At 51.5% G+C, this 13,682-nt stretch overlaps 1 protein-coding gene and 1 long non-coding RNA gene across 3 annotated transcripts; both read right to left on the bottom strand.

Annotated features, from left to right (window-relative positions):
* Positions 1-2,628: 2,628 nt before the first annotated feature.
* On the bottom strand, positions 2,629-8,139 carry LOC121022167 (zinc finger protein 689). Of its 2 annotated transcripts, XM_040463096.1 has the most exons (3): positions 7,403-8,136; positions 7,073-7,186; positions 2,629-5,499 (listed from the first exon to the last, which is right to left on the bottom strand). In XM_040463096.1, exons 1-3 carry the CDS (start codon positions 7,605-7,607, stop codon positions 4,316-4,318), a joined length of 1,503 nt encoding a protein of 500 aa, XP_040319030.1. In that variant the 5' UTR covers positions 7,608-8,136; the 3' UTR covers positions 2,629-4,315. The 2 variants fall into 2 exon arrangements, with proteins under 2 accessions (XP_040319030.1, XP_040319031.1); XM_040463097.1 differs by lacking the exon at positions 7,073-7,186 and having other exon boundaries at positions 7,403-8,139.
* A 2,417-nt stretch (positions 8,140-10,556) lies between these two features.
* LOC121022209 (uncharacterized) lies at positions 10,557-13,676 on the bottom strand. The gene is made up of 2 exons (XR_005786859.1): positions 13,495-13,676; positions 10,557-12,261 (listed from the first exon to the last, which is right to left on the bottom strand). It is a non-coding gene; the product is annotated as an uncharacterized LOC121022209 (long non-coding RNA).
* Positions 13,677-13,682: the final 6 nt, after the last annotated feature.

Raw genomic sequence — 13,682 nt, 5'->3', positions numbered from 1 at the left:
AAAGGACAGTTTCTGTGTTGTAATACCTTGTCTAGCAGCTAGGTTTGGAGTCAGACCTGGCTTGGAAATCACGGCCCTTACATGTACCAGATGTGATCCTGGACCAGTTACTTAATATATCACTGAGCCTCCTCTATTAAAGGGAAATAATACCTATTGTCAAGTGTGCAAGTGAAGGTTACCCTACTTACAAAGTAAAAAAATTAGTCTGTTATTGTTTCATGGATGCTGGCAGAGGACAAGAGACTCCAATGTCAGAGACAAAAGACCTTATTCATGGCACACGTCACCTGAGCATCACGTATGCATTGGTTCTTTTGCCTCCTAAGCTCCACAGAGACAACACGGAGGGGCCCAGTGGATGCTAGACACACAGAGTTGCACTGTGGGGGAGGAACCATGAGCTGGGGGAACCTGGCGTTTCATGGCAAGTAGGAAGAAGCTGCTCTTTGTCCCATGTAGAGACACTATTTCTCCCTGACAGTTGCTTCATGCAAACACATCCCTAAGAAATGGCTGGGGAGAGTGAAAGAGTGGTCAGGGCCTTGCATTTTCCCCCCTTTCTTTTTATCCTCCAGTTCGTAGCTAATTAAAGCAAAAAGATACAGATAAAAAATCAGCAAAGGCAAAGGGTGCATGGGGCAAAGCCCAGGAGAAACCAGGCACAAACTTGGAAATTTCCAGGTGTCATCCAGTAGAGTTGCAGAGATGCACTTTATTCCCCCAACAAGGATTTGTGACAATACATGTGAATCGTTGCCAACTAGAGAAACTCAGCCCTGGTGTCTAGGGTTTTTATTGGTGGGGGGGGGGGGGGTCAGTCATACAGACATGGAGTATCCACATGACTGACCTCAGCTACTCAGACTCAGCCCCCCCCCAGAGCAAAAACAGGCATTCATCATAAACCACGTTATTAGGATGAACTCATCTGGTCAGACTGGTAGAGTGCGACTCAAGGCCTCCAGCATACAAAACACCCTAATCAGGCCAAATCTTACAAGGGCTGAGAATTTATCTCGCAGGAGTGAGCCAAGTGCCAGTCTTGAAGGTGAACTTTCTTTGAAATGTGCAGGGTTGAAGCAACATAGGCCTGCTGAGTCAACGCTTTTCTACACACGCCTGATCTCCATGAGTCCACTGTGCCTGGTGAACTAACAGTCATGTTTTGGATCTCCGAGAATTAGAAAATGTCTAGACCCAGTGTCCAGTAATCGCTGAACACTCTTGTGACTTCCCCTTTTCCTGTGCCCTGCCACTCTGGGAAATGGCTGCAGGTCCATTTGGAAAAGGCTAGAAGATACACAGCATGTTTTTGCCAGCGTAACATAGTCCTTCACCAAGGGACCCAACCCCTCCTCATCAGGAGGCTCTAGGTCTGAATCGGCTTGTCGGAGAATTTGCTGAAGGCAGGGCCTTGCATTTTTGGCATACTCAGCAGAATGCGGGGCAATGTTGGAGACACATTGTGGAGCGTCTCCTAACATTTACTTGAAGGGGTTTTCCTACAAATTAGATTGGAGTGTACAAGGTACTTAACACAGTACATGGCGCATCATTAAATGCTCAACAAAGTAGCTACAATACTGTTGCAGTAGACCAAAGAATAGAGTGAACATAGGCTACTCCTTCAAGAAATTTAGCTGAGGAGCGCCTGCCTGGCTCAGTTGGTAGAGTGTGCGACGCTTGATCTTGGGGTTATGAGTTATTACTTAAAAATAAAATCTTAAAAAATATTTATCATGTTTAAAGACTGGCATGTGTGTGTTCCAGCAAAGAGAGGGACTCTGAAACCATAAAATTAAGGGGAGAGACGAACAATAGCAAAATCCCTGAGAGGGCAGATGAAATCCAAGGACAGCTTTGTTGGCGAGCATGGTGCATAAGGGAGTCCCCTGAGGTGGTTCCTGGAAGCAGGTAAATACTTGCGGTCACACTGGTAAATGTGGGGGCAGTGGGGAGTGGAATGTTAAGAGTTCCCATGTGAAACCTTGTGTTCCACTGGTGAAGGACAGAGGGAAGACTTAAGTAATAAGGAAGGCTCAATTGAGGTTGGAGATCAGGAAAGGCGTCATGCTGGCTTTCAGCAACCCTGCAATTTTTTCTTCTTCACAGCTCGTACATAGACATGAAGGCAGATGGGAGGTAAATCCATACTGGGACTGTGAATCCGTTCGCTCTTTGGTTGCAAGTAACAGAAACTCTACCTAAAACAGAAGGGGGAGTTTATTGGAAGGATACTGGGGTCTCCCACTTTTCAGTGGGATCACAGTGGGATCACAGTGACCAGGATCACAGCTGGTCAATGGAACGGACCCTGGGACTGAAGTGCTTTAGGGAACCTAGTAAGTTGTCACTCGTCTCAACCCTCCACAGACCACACACTGGAACTTGGCCACCAGTGGCTCCCAAGTCTTGGAGTTACAATCCAGGCCAAAGAAAGTTACAAAATTCCTAGGTAAAGAAAGAGTTGGGTGAGCCTGGAGTCTCCTTCTCTCTCTGCCCCTTTCCCGCTCTCTCTCAGAAATAGACATTAAAAAACAACAACAACAAAAAACTGTAAAAATTTCTAGTCAGTCAAGGACCTACACTTACATTTTATAAATAGTAATTCCACAAGGAACATAATTCATTTATCAGACATTTTAATGAGACCCAATCTGGTATGACCCCTGTCTTGGGGTAGCTCATCCATTCATCCAAGGAGAAACAGTTACAATGCAACTTGCTAAACACCAGAACAGAGGTAATTACAAACACTGTTCCCCAACTGCTCCCCGACTTTGGGGCTGAGATGAGGAGAGCCGAAGGAACAAGCAATAGGGGTAGGAACATGACCCACCCAGCCGTTGGAATAGGAGAGAAGTCATGTTTGGAAATTCCAATTTGGTGCAGCTACCCAAGGCAAAGTGGTAGGCCTTGTTCATTTAATGCGGTAAAGCTTTACTGAGCATCTACTCAGGGGTAGGTACCAGGGAGGCATATCAAAGATTAAGACACATTGCTGCTGCTGCTTTGGAGAGCTTATGTGAGGAAGGCAGGCATGAGCACAACTTGATGACTGTTGACTCTACCCTCCTTGAATGGCCTCACTCCATTTTATGAAAAATGTTGGCTGAGGACTCCTGGAAGGTCTGTGCTGATGTCTCCTTATTCTGATGAGAAATCAGGGAAGGGTGAGACCCAGTTCTCAAGGGTTTTCCAGCCACTGGCTGCCTGGAACGAATCCAAATCCACTGGATGAAGTACAAGCTGGTCCCAGTTTTGCCTCTTGCTGCTAGACCATAGCTCCCCTGCTTTGCCTTAAAATCAGTCTTCTCCCAGAGCTCACTTTGCCTATGGCCCAGACCCACTGGAACCAATTTTTCAAACATAGGGTGCAGAAGACTTAGCTTCACAGTATGTGGTTTAAAAACAAACAAACAAAAACCTTAGGTATTTAGGTGCCTGCCACCCCATGAAGCCCCCGTGCAGTGCCACCATCCCCAAAGTCAGTGCAATCTAGAGCCGAGACAAGTACAGACCAAGGAGGTGTAGTGTGCACACTGTGGTGCCGGCTTTAAAAGGAACATTGAAAACCCAGCACCTGTGTGGAGAGCGAGCATGTGTGTGGGAACTGAAACCCTGTCTTTAAGGAATGATGGACCAAATGATGCTGTTTAACCTGAAAACGTGGGGCAAAAGCAGTCGTGATAGAGTTCTCTGAAATGCTGTCACGCACATGAAGTATGACATGTTCTGGGCAAGGCTTATAGGGAAGGAGAATGTGGTCCTGAACAGCCTTCTAAAGATCGGAGCTATCCCACAACGAAATGACCTGCCTTGTGAGGTAGTAAGCTCCCCGTCAAGGGAGGTTTTAAAGCAAGGGTAAAAAAAACAAAACAAAAAAACAACACTTGGCAGGAGTGTGTAAAAAGAGGGCTAGATCAGGTTGGTTTTAACCACGTATGGAGGAAGGGGCAGAGTATGGGATTCTCCTGACTGTGCAAGAGGACAGGTAACCCCTGTGACAAAGCAAAAGCCAACAGCCTCTAAAGCAGACGGGAGAACTCTCAGTCCTGATATCCACACACAGAAATTCTTTCAGGACAGGGTAGCCGGGAAACAACCAAATGATGTCACCTCTCCTAACGGGACCGTCCGTTCTCGACACATCCAGTAAGGCAGCCAGTGTGGTGGAATACACTGAAGTTCAGGTCTCTGCGGCAGGGAACCTGGGTTTTTGCTCTGACTCTGCCCTGTATGACCTGGGGCTCTCCTTCCCTTCTCCGGGCCCCTCCATGCACTGAAATGAACTGCCACTGTCCTTCCCACACTAAAGGGCATCGCCCTTCTGGCTGGCCCCCCCTAGAGCAGATCTAGCGCTACAGTTTTGGGCCCTGGGGCTACACTTGTGGACGGCCAGAGACCACCTCTGGCGGAAGCAACGGCCACACTCCAGGCAGGGGAAGGGCTTCTCCCCGGTGTGCAGGAGCTGGTGCTGGGCCAGGTGGCTCCACTGGGCAAAGCGCTTGGAGCACAGGTCGCAGGCGTACGGCCGCTCGCCCGAGTGGACGCGCCGGTGACTGGCCAGGAGCGAGGGGTAGGCGAAGCGGCGGCCACAGTCTTCGCACGCGTGCAGCTTCTCCTCGGTGTGCGTGCTGCGGTGAATGGCGAGGGAGCCGCTCCGCCGGAAGGCACGTCCGCAGTCTGGGCATGGGTACGGCTTCTCCCCCGTGTGCAAGAGCTGGTGCTGGAGCAGGGTGCTGCGCTGGGAGAAGCGGGCCTCACAGTGCTCGCAGGCGTAAGGGCGCTCACCGGAGTGTACCCGCCGGTGGCTGACCAGGCGGGAGGAGGAGGAGAAGCGCCGCTCACAGTCCGGACACGGGTAGGGCTTCTCGCCGGTGTGGATGCGCTGGTGGATGACGAGGGCGGTGCGCTGACGGAAGCGGCGGTTGCACTCCAGGCAGGTGTAGGGCTTCTCCCCCGTGTGTGTGCGCTGGTGGATGGCCAGCAGCGAGGGATAGGCAAAGCGACGCCCGCAGCTAGGGCACTGGTGGGGCTTTTCACCCGTATGCGTGGTCCGGTGATTGGCCAGGGACCGGCTCCTGCGGAAGCAGCGGCCACAGTCAGGGCAGTGGTAGGGCTTCTCGCCTGTGTGGATAACCTGGTGCTGCGAGAGGTTCTTGCGCTGGGAGAAACGTTTGCCACACTGGTCGCAAACATAGGGACACTCACCAGAGTGTGCCCGCCGGTGACTGACCAGCAGGGAGGGGTAGGAAAACCGGCGCCCGCAGTCTGGGCAAGGGTAAGGCTTCTTCAGATTCTGGGCACACTTGTGGCTCTCCAGGGCCAGATGATCAGGGAAGGTGCAACCACAGTCAGGGCAGATGGGGCCCCCCGACGTCTGCCTGGGGATCAGTCGGGGTTTGCTGGGCCGCCGCCCTCGCTTCCCCTTTCGGGGTGCCTCCTTAGGTGGGAATACTTCCTTGTCTCCATTCTTCTTTCTGGTTCTGGTTTCTACAGGAACACAGGGAGAAATTAATTTAACAAATACTGGGCCCCCACCCTTGCCTAAGACAGTGTTACAGGTTGGAACACAAACAGACTCAGCCCCTCTTCAAGGAGTGTCAGTGGCACAGACAATCTGTGTCAGTGCCACGGTGACGTACTACTATAGAAATAGAGGAGATTCCAGGAGTCCCTAACTCAATTTGGAGAAGTCAGAAAAGGTTTCTTGGAGGTTATGCAGATTTTACAAATTAAAAGTTTTTTAACAGGTTAAGTGTAAGGCAAGGAAGCAGAAACAAATGAGCTATGAGCTGGCTATAGGCTATGAGCTATAATGGCTATGAGCTGACTAGGTTCTAAGGCCGTCTAAGCCAATGGGTCTCAAATTTTATTGTGATCAGAAGCATTTGGATAACTTACTGAGACAATTTTGGATTCAGCAGGTCTGGGATGGGGCCCAGGAATCTGTATTTCTAATTCTTTCCTGACTGATGCTATTGCTGGTCTGAGGACCATACTCCGAGAACCACTGCTGTATAGGGCCTTGAACTATATTTTATCCAGTGGTTCCCAAATCTAAACGTACATGCCAACTGACTGGGGCCGTTACAAACGGCCTAGACATCCATAAGAGTAAGTCAGTAGTTCTGGGTCCAGGAAATCTGTGTATTTTTTTTTTTACCAAGTTCCCCAAATGACTTGATATAACTGACTGCCAACCTGTCGTGGCAAAAACGGACACTTTTTTTTAAATAAAAAAAAAAAAATTAATGTTTATTTTTAAGGGGCGGCACGCAGGTAGGGACAGAGAAGAGAGGGAGACACAGAATCGGAAGCAGGCTCCAGGCTCTGAGCTGTCAGCACAGAGCCCGATGCAGGGCCTGAACTCACGGACCTCAAGATCATGACCTGAGCCGAACTCAGAAGCTCAACCGACTCAGCCACCCACATGCCCCGCAAACTAACAGGTTTTAAGTAAGGAAGTATCATGGTCAGATCTGAATCTTGGAAAGATAGCACCGGTCTCAGAGAATCTGGCACCAAAACTCCAGCTCCGACAGTTACATCCGTCCCTGTGGGTGGATCTGGGGTCCTTCTACCTGAATGGCATCAATCAGAGCCTTGCTTGATCCTGAGAAGAGTACAGATTCCTGCACTGATTAGCAGTCACCCCGCCAAAAGGGCAGAAAGAGGGCCCTACATCCCAGGCAGCTGTTCCCTATGAGATCCGTTCAACCAAAGTCCGGAAAACTCAGAAAGGTACCAGGTGCCTCAGGGCCCAATTCAAAGCTAGCTGAGGACAGGGATCCTGGGAAGGACACCGGAGTGTAACTCCTTTGAAAAGCTCACTGGTTCATTCACACAATAGAGAACCGCAGACCGTTAGTTTGCAAACTGATGGGTAAACCACTGTATGGTGGACCCACCCAACACCATCAGAGAGACAAGACCCTGAAGTTATGAAAACCAACACAGTAAGTAAGTAAAGCATTACAGGCCGGGCCAGAGGAACCCCTAGCTACCAAAACTTGAAACTGAGTCATTAGAGGCCGCAGGCCCTCCACAGGCATTTTTCACTCACTTCTTTGGACTGCTACCCCCCGTGGGCACTCCTGCGGATCCAGAGCAGCCGGTTCCCAATCATCGGTATTTCGTTCCAACCAGGAGATGAGGGCTGGTTTGGGACCTGCGCACCCTGGGGAAGGAGAACCAGTCAGACGCCCAGCTCCTAGATAATGCTGGGTAAATACCTACCCGGTGTCATCTCCTGCCAAGACCCTGTCCTCCTCCCCTGACACAACCTGGTCGCAGGCCAGGTCCCTGGACACTCTGCCGTCCCCCCACCCCCCCCCCCCCCCCAAGCTCCTCCATCCCTTCGGGCCCCGCGGAAGCGAATTGGGCCGGGCCTCACCGAGCGCGCCCAGGTGGCCGTAGGTCTCCCGCATCACGTCCCGGTACAGGGCCCTCTGCGCGGGGCGCAGACACCCCCACTCCTCCGTGGAGAAGTACACGGCCACGTCTGCGAACTTCACCGCCCTCGGCCTCCTTCCCCTTCTCCGGCCGGGTCTGGCCTCTCCTGGTCCCCGCGCAGAGAGCGGAGCCGAAGGTGGCGCCATTGGACCCCAGAAGCCGGCGCCACGGCCTTCCCCGTCTCGGCCTGGACCCCTGGCGGACCCGGAGATTTGGGAGCCCCCGCCGGACCGGGGCTGAGTGTGCCTGGGGAGGCCCGGAGGGAATCGGAATTGGCCGCCTTGCAGGGCTAACGGAAACCTTTCGCTGTTATTCAGGAAACTCCTGCCCGAACTTGGGTGAAAGGCACCGGAAGATGCCTTCGGGGAAGATGGCGGCGCTGCTCCCGCACCGCCTTAGCCTGGAACACAGGCAGCTTCCAGCTATCGATTTTATTGACCGGAGCGCCATGCCGGCTTCCTAACCTCTTTGCCCTCAAGTGTGATGGCGCTGCGATTGGGCTTCACGCCCTTTTTCCCCCCATTACACGCGCTCATTGGGCAGCGGCCGAAGATCGAGCTTCCTGATTGGGTGCTGTCGAAAGCGGCCTGTTTAAACGAAGCCAACGGAAGCGTAAGGGCAGGAAGCCGACCTTTCAAGCCGGGTGCCTCTGGCCGGTTCTGAGTCCGGCAGCTGTGAGCTAGCCTGGCGTCGCTGACGGGCCCCTATTCTCTGGCACGCGCTGCCTCGCGGAGGGAGGGAAGGATTTGAGTGACGGAGCCACTCCGGCCAGCCCGGGGCTGAGATTACCCCGGGTGACCTTCTCAGAGAATTGGATAACTTCCTTGTTGCCTTTTGGGGAGGGAAATTAACGTTGGCGTTTCCTGCGCGCAGGCACCATTCCCCTCTAATAAGAGGGGATCTTATTTATTCTTTGTTACTATTGTGTGAAGTCGTTGGTGGTCACCATCCAGTTCTACCGATGAGGAAAATCTCAGAGGGATACTGCTAGTAAGGAGAACCAACAGATTTAAACCCAGGGCCGACCCGGTCTTCATTCATACCGCAGAACACGACCCCCTGCCCCGCACTATGCGAATTCGCTGGTCAACTCAACAATCAGAGCTCCTGGCCTGTTTCCAGGTTCAGTCTTATGCACATCTCCGTTCCTTATTTTTACATGACATTTGTTCAGTGTACAAAGCGTAGTGCTAGGCAGTTTGGAAATAAGTCATGAACCATGCTCTGAATGAAGATTGTAGTTGAGTGAGGCATATAAATTTACAAATGAACAGAGTGCAGCAAGCATGTATGTGAAAGGCATAGGAAAATTGCTGATGTAACCAGTCGGCTCCCACTCCATCAGTCCCGACTTCTGTCTAAGTGGTGTTGTTCAGGGTTTCACCAGCTCAGGGTCATCTCCCAGGCGATCTAGGGGGCAGAGAATATGCCATTTGCTACATACCTCAACTGGTGACATCTCTCTCTCCAACCCATTGATCAATTTGTTAAAGCACCTTTTATGGATAAAACGCTATCCCAGAGCTGACCAGGAGTGAAGACAACATTTCAGGAATTCACAAGATAACCTTGTGAGGTAGTAAAGCTTTCTGAGGAAGATGACTTTTGAACAGAGGAGGTAGGGAAAAACAAAACACACCAACAACAAAATGACAGTAAACACTGAGTTCTACTCTGTCCCAAGCATAGTGACTGTCTATTGAACAAACTACTGGAGCAAGTGGAATGTCAAGATTGCCAAAATGAATAAGACAGAATCCCTGCTTTGAATGACTTTCCAGACTGATGCATCAAGTGGGAAATGAGTTTGGTCTATGAATGGGTGGAATTCAGAGAGGGCAGCAGTGCTCAATGTATATTTGTTGAGTAAACAGCTGAATTCCATGACCATAAACATCTCTGATACAAAGCCAGGAATTCAGGAAAGTTCTGAGTGTGAAGGGAATGAGGACATTTTCTGATGCAGTGCCAGATACTGTTAGGGTGAAACAAGGATTGAGGGGCCCCTGGGTGGCTCAGTCTGGTAAGTGTCCAACTTTTGGTTTCAACTCAGGTCGTGATCTTAGGGTTTGTGAGTTCAAGCCCCCCGTCAGGCTCTGTGCTGACAGCGCGGAGCCTGCTTAAGATCCTCTCTCTCTCTCTCTCTCTCTCTCTCTCTCTCTCTCTCTCTCCTTCTCTCTTCCCCTCCCCTGCTTGCACTCTCTCCCTCTCTCTCAAAAATAAACAAACATAAATAAAATAAAAACCCTGAAGGATTGAAAGGATAGGTTGACACCAGATATTGGATGGTTTCATCCTGCACATCGGGGAGCTCTACACCGGTCTAAAGAAGTGAATTACCTTCTGTTAATATTTTAAGAGAATTACTCTGATAGTGTGCAGGGCAAACTGATAGCTTTGTGCCACACATAGTTCAGTTTGGAGAAATCAGAAGGTAAACGTAGGCTGCTGAGGGAATAAAAGGGCTAACAGACAGCAAACTATTTCATTGGGAAGACAACGAGTAAACAGAGAAGGTTGGGAAGGAATCAGACTTCCTCTGTGGATATTTTGCCTAAATGGTAATGATGCACTGTCAACGATGCTGACATTGATTAGGAAAGAAGATGGTTAAATACTGAGGAGAAAGAGTGTTAAGCCCTCTTCCCACATACAGGAGATGGCAAGACAGGCTCAGCCTCGCCCTTTTGGCCCTGGGCTGGAAAGGCCCCATTTGGCCTGGCTTGCCAAAGATGATCTTGGCCAAGGTGATCTTGGTGGGAGCCACTAAGGCAGAGCCTAGGAATCAGGCAGAGTCAGGTGCTCTTACCTATAGGGAAACATTTCGGAGAGAGATGCACCCAGGACTTCATGTGAAAGCAGAGGCCCTTGCCCCCTTCTGTATAAATTCCTGGATTCACACTGGGCACAGGGACACGCGGGGCTCCTCCTGCAGAATGTCCACTGTAGAGAAGGATGGAGAAGATCCAGGGAGTCTACACACTAAGAGGCCACCAAAGACCCCCTGTTTGGGGTAAAGGGAAATGGTGTTGAAAGCCAGCTAGGTCCCAGGTGCCACCTCGTAGGCACATCGAGATAGATAACCACGGTGGAAATTCACCTTCCAGAGTCCTTTATGAGGATGGTTAGCAGACAGTTGAGCAGACTGCCTGTTAGTAAAGGTGGGGATGAGATTTGAAGCTGGAGAATGTCCTCTGCCTTGCACTGGCAGCTCTAAACTGGGTGAAAGGCTCTGAGCGTCATTTCTCCTTGTTTCATGCTCAGTGAGAGGAAAGCATCAGGCAGTGCAAACTTCTATTTCCCTAAAATGCCATTGCGCCATAAACCCAGACTCCAGCAAGCAGTGTTAGTCCTGGGACAAAGTCATGGGTAATGATGGAATCTTCCCGTTCCTTAACAGATTCTTGCAGTCCAGTTCCAACCTGTCCATTTCTGGGTGACGTAACTCGCTGGTACATTTCCGATTACCTCTATATCCTGCTCTCTGAAGGAGGACTCCAAGGCACCTATGGACTTTGTCACTTTGTACACCTCCCCCTTTTTTCCTTTCTCTCTTGCCTCCACCCGCTCTGAGTGGTGAACGCTTGACAGGAAACAATGTCTTCCATCATAAACCCCTTCGCAGCACTTGACCCCAGTCACCCACACTCCTGGAATGTATCCAATAGTGGACATGAACTGAGGGTCTTGATCCCCAAGGGAGGAGGCTGGCTCAGGGCTCCCACACCTTGGCCCTTCCGTGTATCCCTGATGGATTCCATGGTGGGCTTTCTGGGCATGCTTCCTCTTGGAGCTTTTCCCACATTCAGTGCAGGGAAAGGGCCTCTCATGAGAGTGGATGTGCCTGTGGCTGAGCAGGGAGGAGTGCAGGAAGCAGATGCCACATTCTGGGCAGGAGGAAGGTTTCCCCAGGTGTGCGTGGGCATCTGTGAATGGTCAAAGGAGCCTGTGGCAGGAACACCGCCTTACAGCCACAGCACCAGAGGGCTTCTTTCCCGTGTGGATAAGCTGGTGCTGGAGCAAATTTTTTTGGTGAGCAAAAGTGAGTACCACACTATAGACCATGGTATGGCAGTGTTTACTCAAGTGCATAAGCAGGTGGTTGGCCGGGAGGCGGGTATGCAAAGTCGCACCCCCAGTCTGCCCACATGTCTGCACTTATGGGCACCCAGGGCGCTTCCCCGGGTGGAGGCAGCGGGTGCAGTCAGGACACGGGTGTGCCCTATGTGGAGCAGCTGGTGCTAGATCAGGTGAGTCCTCCGGGAAACGGGGACACCACAGGAGCCACTCACACGGGGACAGTCACCGGAGTGGTCTGTCCGTGTCTAACAGTGAGGGGGTGGCAAAGAGCTGCCCACAGTCCAGACTTGCATAAAGCTTCTTCCTTCTGTAGGTGGCCAGGGCCCTACTTTTTCAAAGGCAGCAGCCACACGGCAGGGGGGGTGGGGGGGGGGAGACGACTGTCTCACCTGTGGACGGGCAGATGGTGGGGCAGGTTCTTGCACTGAGAGAGCAGCATCCACATTGTCACAGGGAAGGCTGCCAGCACAGTAGGCCTGCTGGTGTCTGGCCAGGAGGAAGAGGACAGCCAAGACTCAGGTAGGGTTTCTTCGGAGCCAAACAGCACTGTTGTCCCATAGTTCAGGAGCCCTGAGGTGATATCTGGCCATACCCCCTGGTTCAGGGCCCCTGGTTCTTCAAAGGACTCCTGCCATGCTGCCTAACCAGTCAGCCTCTCTCACACAGGCTCCTTAAGCTTCTTCACCTCCATTTCCCCCTTCTTTTCTTTACTCTTGCTCTCTGCAGAGACAAGAGAATCGGAACTAAAGATGGTGGGGTGCTCTGAATCGCCACTGGTGGGGCAGCACTGGAGACCGAGTGCCTGTTCGCTCAGGGCAGGAGGATCTAAGTGTGAATCCCCGCGGGGGCCGCGGCCCCTCCACAGCGATCCCCCACCTGCCTCAGGCAGAAGTTTCTAGTTTTCAGAAAAAGTACCATGCCTTCTCACTCCAGGCTTCCAGAACCATAGAGGGTTCCCATAAGGAAGGGCTGAATTCTTTTCAGAGGTAAGCCGGCACCTCTCCCTAGTGAAAGACCTTAAATACGGACATGTCAGTGGAAACGTTCCTCAAAAAACAGACCTCAGTGCCGTCTGAGCACACAAAAACACCTGTCTGCATCCTCAATGAAAGGTGGCAAGGCTTTAAATTCTATAGAGGGCTCTAGGCAGCTTCAAAAGGCAGGATATGCCCTGAGAAACAAGGCCAGGCCAAGAAACCGAAGTGAATGTCTGGTCTCTTTCCAAGGCCAGTCAGAAATACATCATGCATATTCTCTAGGCTTAAGTTAATTAAAATGAAAATTTCACTTCCTCGGGTACACTAGCCACATTTCAAGTGCTAAATAGACACATGTGGCCGGTGGCTTTTGTGTTGGTCACCACAGATACAGAACATTCCCATGACTGAAGAAAGCTCTGTTGGAAGCAATACTCTTAAACACTCAGCAGAAAGAAGGCGAAAGAACCTAAATCCCCAACTGTTGTCTCGCCCCAACCCCCAACTGGAACCAACGGGACTGGCTACCCTTGAACACAAGGAAGCCTCCCGGTCTGGGAAAGAGAACTTTAGAAGAGAAAGTCCATCGGATTCTTATGAATTGGGGTATTTAAAGAGAAGGGTGCGGTGTAGCTGTGGCTGCCGAAAGAAAGGGCCTACCCTGGCTCCCTCCCAAGAGAGGTTGACTTCCAGCTCAGCCCCCACTTTCCTCGCCTGTCCCAGATCCCGAGTGCCTTGCCCCCTCCTTCTTGGACTCCCCGCTCCACGCCTCCTACTTTCATCTCCAGGAAATGAGGGCGGGTTTGGGGCCTGCGAATCCCAGGGGAGAACAGGCTGACAGAGGACTGGGTGAGAGGATGAAGCCTAAAGAGTGGGCTTCCTCTACAGGGGCTGTTACAGCCTCCTGAATCCTACCGGAGAAGACCCTCCCCAACAACAGACACTCAGACGCGCCCGGACCGAAGCCTACCAGTACCTCTTTTCGCTAAAACGGGGACAAGGGGAGGGCTGGGACTTTCCGATCGCGCCCAGGTAGGCAGTCCTGGGTCAGCCGCATCACTTCCCTGAAGACAGCCCAGTGCGCCGCACCAGAGCCTTGAAGCCTTCGCCCTCAACGATAATGGCGCCGCTGGACTTCACGCCCTTCTCCCTCCCGTGCACAGT

Source organism: Herpailurus yagouaroundi, unplaced genomic scaffold (genome assembly GCF_014898765.1).
Source record: "Herpailurus yagouaroundi ecotype Mexico unplaced genomic scaffold, PumYag 379, whole genome shotgun sequence".
In the NCBI taxonomy this organism is placed as follows: Eukaryota; Metazoa; Chordata; class Mammalia; order Carnivora; family Felidae; genus Herpailurus; species Herpailurus yagouaroundi.
This window is presented reverse-complemented; position numbering and strand designations above follow the sequence as displayed.

Excerpts from the sequence above, each read along its gene's own strand:
- LOC121022167 (XM_040463096.1), bottom strand. The coding sequence starts at position 7,607 with ATGGCGCCACCTTCGGCTCCGCTCTCTGCGCGGGGACCAGGAGAGGCC. Across the intron at positions 7,187-7,402 it reads CGGCCACCTGGGCGCGCTCG|GGTGCGCAGGTCCCAAACCA; the intron begins GTGAGGCCCGGC and ends CTCCTTCCCCAG. Across the intron at positions 5,500-7,072 it reads GGGGGTAGCAGTCCAAAGAA|AAACCAGAACCAGAAAGAAG; the intron begins GTGAGTGAAAAA and ends GTGTTCCTGTAG.